This window comes from Ixodes scapularis, unplaced genomic scaffold (assembly GCF_016920785.2).
Source record: "Ixodes scapularis isolate PalLabHiFi unplaced genomic scaffold, ASM1692078v2 PGA_scaffold10__122_contigs__length_95168666, whole genome shotgun sequence".
NCBI classification, from domain to species: Eukaryota; Metazoa; Arthropoda; class Arachnida; order Ixodida; family Ixodidae; genus Ixodes; species Ixodes scapularis.
The window spans coordinates 63,576,754-63,583,703 of NW_024609836.1; the positions used below are offsets into that span (position 1 = coordinate 63,576,754).

At 47.1% G+C, this 6,950-nt stretch overlaps 1 protein-coding gene across 1 annotated transcript; it reads left to right on the plus strand.

The window, feature by feature from the left end:
- Positions 1-2,279: 2,279 nt before the first annotated feature.
- Positions 2,280-5,603, plus strand: LOC121834791. Its single transcript, XM_042288577.1, has 4 exons — positions 2,280-2,304; positions 3,682-4,268; positions 4,420-4,773; positions 5,583-5,603. Exons 1-4 carry the CDS (start codon positions 2,280-2,282, stop codon positions 5,601-5,603), a joined length of 987 nt encoding a protein of 328 aa, XP_042144511.1.
- The last annotated feature ends 1,347 nt before the right edge of the window (positions 5,604-6,950 follow it).

A 6,950-nucleotide genomic window follows, 5' to 3' on the forward strand; every position in this document is an offset into this window, starting at 1 on the left:
TGTATTTTCCGACTTTCTTTAGCTTAATAAACAATATGGCAGCTTGACAGCTGTGTGTCGTGTCTTCATCCAAAATCCACTCAATCCGCGTCCCAGAAATGTGGTCACCCTGCGTAGTTAAGATAAACAAACAGTTTGCACCGGGAGATGCCCTTAAGATAGCTTTTAGTGCAACAAAAACATGGGTAGGAGTACCTGTAAGATATATGTTTGTTGAAGTGGCTAGTGTGATGAAAGCACCGATGGCAATGTTGGTGTGCCGGTGGGAAGCATTTGGTTATTAATGTGAACGCATTAACTGTCACATGGAGAGAACCGGCGTTATCAGAGTGAGGCCGGCTTTATCGTTGTCTGTAGCAGCGATAAGCGGCACCTAAATTCCCACTGGCTGAGTGAAACGGCACCTCAATTCCGTCTGTAGCAGCGAAAACCGGCGCCTAAATTCACCTGAGCGAAACGGGACCTAACTTCCGTTGGCCGGAACGCGTCGTCTGGCTTCATAGCAACGGCGTCATCGTTGCTAAGGAGCCAACCCAATTGCTGGTGACGCAGCGGGAGGAGGGGGGGGGGGGGGGGGGAGGGGGTATGCACTGGCCTGACATTAGGAGTAACGTTAGGCCTATTGTTAGGCCTAACGGTAGGCCTACCGTTACGTTTTGTTGCCTAAGGTTGTTCACCGGTACCCGCAGCTAGTGCGATGATGATGATGAGAGGGCAAGTGATTTCAGCACGCGCCGCGACGAGCTTCGCACCGCCGGCGCCGCGCCGAGCTTCGCGCTCTCGCCGCTGCCTCACCCAGCGGCAAAGCAGTCACCAGCGAGCCAGGGATGCTTTCGTATTGACCCTTTCCGAAATTCAGTCTGGCCACTTTGATCACTATCATCATCTGTGGAACGGCATCTGTGCCATACTAATGGCGGCCTTCTAGTGATGATAAAGGAAGACAATGAAGATGCTCCTATGCGGATCTTGCGAGGCCTTTACATTCAGGGGGTCAGTACGACGCGGCGTAGGAATGAAACACAAGGGCTACGTAAGCGCTAATTTCTAAAAACTCAGATTCAGTCAATCTGTGGGCGGCACACAATCGGCTTTAAAGCATTTTGGTGTATAGAATTCTCTCGAGGCATCTGAGTGGGTTGGAGCCTTGTTCTGAATGCAGGTTCTTGGTCACCATCGAACTGAAAGTGATCGAGAAAAAGCTCACACTGAACAATTCCTCGCGTGCCGTTGACTTGCGAAAGTGACGGTGCCGATACAAGTTCATTTCCGCCATTGATATGGCAAAACCTAAACTGCTTTACAAACCACCAGATGGCACTGAATTTCGGGAAGGGTCTATTCACAACTCATAAGAAGTGCTTGGGTGTCCTTGGAATTTTTCTACTGCTTGCATGGGGCTGACTGTGTGCATAGAGCTGGTATAGGCTACTACTACTACTACTACTACTGCTACTACTACTACTACTACTACTACGACTACGACTACTACTACTACAACTACTGCAACTACTACTACTACTACTACTACTAGTATTGCGCTCGGAGCGATACTAAGATACTTGGGGCTTACCAGGCCCTGCGTTTATTAAGCTGCTTACGACTCTAGATAAACACGCGCCAGATCAGAACCACCGTTGCTGACCCTGTCTTATCGATGCCGAGCGACTAAAACGGGCGTTGACGCGCCTCGTCAAGGGCCAATGCAGGCACGGAGGACGCAGTAGAACCTAAAATGGTCATAACCTGGCCCCTCTACGATGAAGTGAAGTAAACGGAATATGAGGAAATCACTACTCAAGGTTGGTAAAGGCGGCGCACATCCACAGCTGCTTTAAAGCGTCGATGCATCATTTCTGCTCAAGTCCAGGTGCAGTCGACGCTACGAGCTAATGGGACCAAGCAAGCAGCGTTAAAAGCGCAGGTCAATGGGCCTTTTCTGTTTATGCTTGGTACTGCGATGGTAGAACCCGCTCAGAAATGTCACGAACACCATGATGATGTATTTTTGACGCTGTCTGCATACGTCTGAACAGCTCGTAGCGTCGGCTGCGTCCTGGACTAAAGGAGAAACAAAGTATAAAGCCGGACTCTGGTTGCTGTTGATTCTGTAACCGGTTAACGCTTTGTAAATAAGACTCGCAAAGCCATCCGATTTCGCTGGTATAGTATTCATTGTAGAGGGAGCTCCCCGCTTTGAACATAGACTTAAAAAAGAGTTTCATCGCGCTACCTTTATTCAAATAAAAGAAGATTATATATATTTATTTGCCATCAACATGCTGGTTGAGATGAGAAAAGCAGGTGGGAGTTTTTGAAGAGCTCAAACTCACTAAAATTTTCAGCAACAGCGGCCGTATATCGCAACATCTTGGTGCATTATAGACTTTTAATAGATCGTTCCGATGACCCCCAAACCGATATCATATTGCCGCGCGCAGACTTGCAGAAGCTTCTCGTTTATTCTTGCTACAAACATAACTTCTATCGTTTGTGCCTGCTTTTGTTGTTCTAGAAAGTGCGTGTTCATTCTCGCCCCAAGCGCACTACGCTCGAACCTTCCCCGCCGAATCTTCGAGATAGTGACTCACTCTAGATAAGAGGCCGCCCGCGACCTTGTCAAGTCAGTTTCGCTCCAGCGTTCGACTCTGCTGACACGCCGACTTCGACGCCCGCGACGCTCTGCTTTCTTCTGTTTCCTTCTTTATTTTTGGCACAAGTTCGCCACATTAAACGTTTATTTATTCCTGTTCATTTCTAGTTTATTGGTCACCACCCGTGACATTTTGGTGGAGGTGCTGGGTACCGCATGCCCGTGCAGCGTTCCCCTCCAAGAGCCCGCAGTGCAAGTCCAGTTCCAAGCCCAGTGAGGAGACCAGTCCCCGCGGAACCCGAAACCCGGACCAGCCGGCGCATCAAGGGAGAGGATCCGGAATACGGTTCGTTACTGGACAAGCCCAAGTCGAAGCCGACGATGGCCAACCAGTCGCCGACGCCCGCCGCTCCTGCCATCGTCTACCTGCCCGCCGCTCCCCGTACGCCGACACCCTTCCACGGCCAGATCCACGAGGATGTCGAAGACTGGATCAAGCACTACGAGCGTGTGGCGCGCCACAACGGATGGACTGCGGAGCAGTGCCTCCAGAACCTCTACTTTTCGCTGGAGGGTACTGCGAGGCATTGGTTCGAGAATCACGAGGCTTCGCTTACGTCGTGGGACATCTGTGTGGCCGAGTTGCAGCGGACGTTCGCCACCCTACACCGACGGGAGAAGGCAGAAGATCTCCTCCGAATTCGAACGCAAGGCCCCGACGAAAGCGTCACAAGCTTCGTAGAAGATGTCCTCCGCCTGAGCGCCCGTGCCGACCCACGAGCCACAGACGACAAGAAGCTGCGGGTCCTCATGCGCGGGGTGAGAGACGACATCTTTGGAGGCCTCGTGCGCAACCCGCCGGGCACCGTCGAAGCCTTCGTCACCGAGGCGACAAACATCGAGCGCGCCCTCCAAGCGCGCGCTTCCCACTACCAGCGACATCCAAGTGTCGCTGCAACCGCGCTGCTTGGCGGCGAGAACGCTCCTGGTACGGACATCCGCGAAATTATCCGGGAGGTCGTCCGGGAGGAACTCCGCCAGTTGCTGCCAGCCGCAAGTCGTCCAGTTGCTGCCGCTGCCGCCACCAGACTTTGGTGGCGGCAGCGGCAGCGTACGGACGCCAAATAATCAACTCTGCATTTTACAGCCCGCTGCTGAGGACCCTCCTGCGTCTTTGAAGAAGATTTCGTTACTTGGCATACTCGCGGCCTGGAGACAAGCTCTGTGGACAGTGTACCTGCTACAGCGTCTTCACATTGCATCGCAGAGACTGCCATCTATCCCAGTCACTTCCAACTACCTGATTAGTTATCGCTCGCTTCGAGTGGGCGGTGGCTGCGAGTGCGTCTATTACTTTGGTGGCGGCAGCGGCAGCGTACGGACGCCAAATAATCAACTCTGCATTTTACAGCCCGCTGCTGAGGACCCTCCTGCGTCTTTGAAGAAGATTTCGTTACTTGGCATACTCGCGGCCTGGAGACAAGCTCTGTGGACAGTGTACCTGCTACAGCGTCTTCACATTGCATCGCAGAGACTGCCATCTATCCCAGTCACTTCCAACTACCTGATTAGTTATCGCTCGCTTCGAGTGGGCGGTGGCTGCGAGTGCGTCTATTACTTTGGTGGCGGCAGCGGCAGCGTACGGACGCCAAATAATCAACTCTGCATTTTACAGGTTGGTGGTTTAGATGTTCTAAGTCTCTAAAATATTGTATTTCGCTGTCGCTGTTGCTGCCACAGGAGTTTTTTGTGTGAGCAGTGCTTTGCTTGTACAGTGCTTTTTGCCTTGTTTAGTGACTAACGCTGTCGACGTGTTTGGTTGTAAGAGCAAGATGGCCACGGGATTCACTAACACCTGCCTGTCGTGTAATGAAGCTCTGTCAGAAAAGAGTCTGAAAATGAAATGTGTAGAGTGTGAGTATTCTTATCACCTCGGTGCATGTTCAGGTATACAGGAATCGACCTTTAAGACTAAGGGGGAGAGCTGGCATAGTGCATGGCGCTGTCAAACATGCCGAATCTCGAAGCAACGAAGTAGTAAACCAAAAAAGGATTCTGAAGTGGACGTCATGGTTGCGCTGGCTGCCATGAATAAAAAGCTGGATAGTCTACTTGACCTTAAAGAGACTGTAAATGGCATTGAACAGGCTATTCAGATGCTATCGGACAAGTACGACGGTGTGATAATCCGCATGACCCAACAGGAGATGGATTTAAAAGAACTGAAAAAAAGGGTCGAGAGAGTAGAGCAAGATGAGGCAAAAGCAGAAATCGGGCAACTCAAAGATCAAATAAATGAACTCGAATGGCGATCACGACGACAGAACTTGGAATTACACGGCATCCCGACGACTGAAAAAGAAAATATGATGGAAAAAGTGAACAAAGTAGCAAGGTCACTGCGCTTGCCAGAACTAACACCCACTGATATCGTATCAATGCACAGGCTGGCCTCTAAGCCTGATAAGATACCTGGTATTATTGTTCGTTTCATGAGTCAGACTACTCGAGATTTATGGCTTAGCAAACGATTGCACCTTAAAGAAGACGGAAATAATGTTTACCTTTTAGAAAACCTGACGAAACATGAAAAATCCTTACTTTGGTCTGCGAAGGAATGTGCAAAGGAAAAGGCTTACAAGTACGTTTGGTACAGAAATGGTAGGGTTCTTGTGAGGAAAGCGGACGGAGAACCAGTTATCGTTATCAAGAGCATTGATGACTTGGAGAGGTTGAGATAGAAAGGCTGGTAACGCGCCGCCATGAATTTCGCTAGTATTTTTTCCTTTTTTGTCAATGACAGACAGTGCTTATTTATTGCCGAATGAAGTGGGAAATTGCTTTAGATCCAAGTTGAAAACCCCCCTTTCTTTGTTTCATTTGAACGCGCAGTCAGTGCGTAATAAGTTTGAGCAATTTGATGCGTTTTTGGAAGGTTTTGGCATTTCTTTTGATGTGATTATGTTAACAGAAACGTGGTACAATCAAGATGACAGTGTTGATAACTTAGAAAATTACTATAACTATAATTTATGCAGAACCTCACAACGAGGGGGAGGAGTTTCAATGTTTATAAAGAAGTCCATAGAGTGCAATATTGTCCATCAATTCACTAAACTCACCGATGATTATGAAATTTTGACAGTGCAATATGCCCACGGTGTTTTTTCTGTTATGTATAGACCGCCAGGAGGCGACATGTCTTGCTTCAACGCTTTCCTAGAAACGTTTTTCAATTTTTGGGGGGAAAGGCATTTTAAATGTGTCCTTGGAGGTGATCTTAATATAAATATGCTGGAACCGACACGGCAACGTGAACAGTTTTCGATGTTGTACCAATCATATGGCTATATTAATGTTATCAACGAACCTACGCGTTTCACCGCTCAGAATCAAACATTGCTGGATTTATTCTTGACAAACGTTTTCGAAGTAGATGTACATGCTGGTGTGATCGGGGCCACCATAAGTGATCATCTTCCTATTTACATGTTCATTGATTCAAGTGTTAATCACAAGAAAAAGCATTCTCGTGAGTTTTATTACAGAGATATAAGTCATAGAAATCTCGAGCGGTTTCGAGAACAGATCAGTCATACCAACTGGGATTCTGTTTTTTCCAAGGTGTCGGCCGACGAAGCATATGAAAGTTTTCTTGAAACATTTTCCAACATATATAATTGTAATTTTCAATATAAACGGTATGTTAATAGCAAGAAGTGCAGAAAACCATGGGTTACACCCGATATATTAAAAATGATGCAGAAAAAAAATACACTCTACCAAAAATTTGTGCTCACTAAAGACTTGACTGTCTTATCAGCTTTCAGAAAGCAAAGAAATAGAATAACAAGTGAGTTACGACGGTCAAAACGAGCATACTACAACTCTCTATTTCTAAATGTGAAGCGAACGGAGGTTGTGTGGAAGAACTTAAATGCGATACTGCATGAAGGTAATAAATTGGAACCAATTACTGAACTAACAATTGAAGATGAAATAAAAACCGGAGCTACTTTGGCAAATGCATTTAATGATTTTTTTGTAGATTTAGTAAACAGTGTTCCTTCAACTGAGGCTACGAGATATGTTAAAAGTGTCCCAGAAAGTATATTCTTTTTCCCAACGGATGAGGAGGAAGTAATTTCTATTTTTTTACATGTTTAAAAAATAGTAAAAGTTGTGACATTAATGATATCCAAATAAAACCTGTTAAATACGTAATCAAATCGATTGCTTCGATTTTAGTGTATGTTTTCAATTTATCGATTCAGACTGGCATTTTTCCACGTAAAATGCAGGTAGCCAAGGTGTCAGTGCTTTATAAGACAGGGGATAAAAACGAACTGGGAAACTA

Coding starts and splice junctions, on each gene's coding strand:
- LOC121834791 (XM_042288577.1), top strand. CDS start 2,280: ATGCTGGTTGAGATGAGAAAAGCAG. Junction 2,305..3,681: donor GGTTGAGATGAGAAAAGCAG/GTGGGAGTTTTT, acceptor TGCCGCCACCAG/ACTTTGGTGGCGGCAGCGGC. Junction 4,269..4,419: donor ATCAACTCTGCATTTTACAG/GTTGGTGGTTTA, acceptor TTTGGTTGTAAG/AGCAAGATGGCCACGGGATT.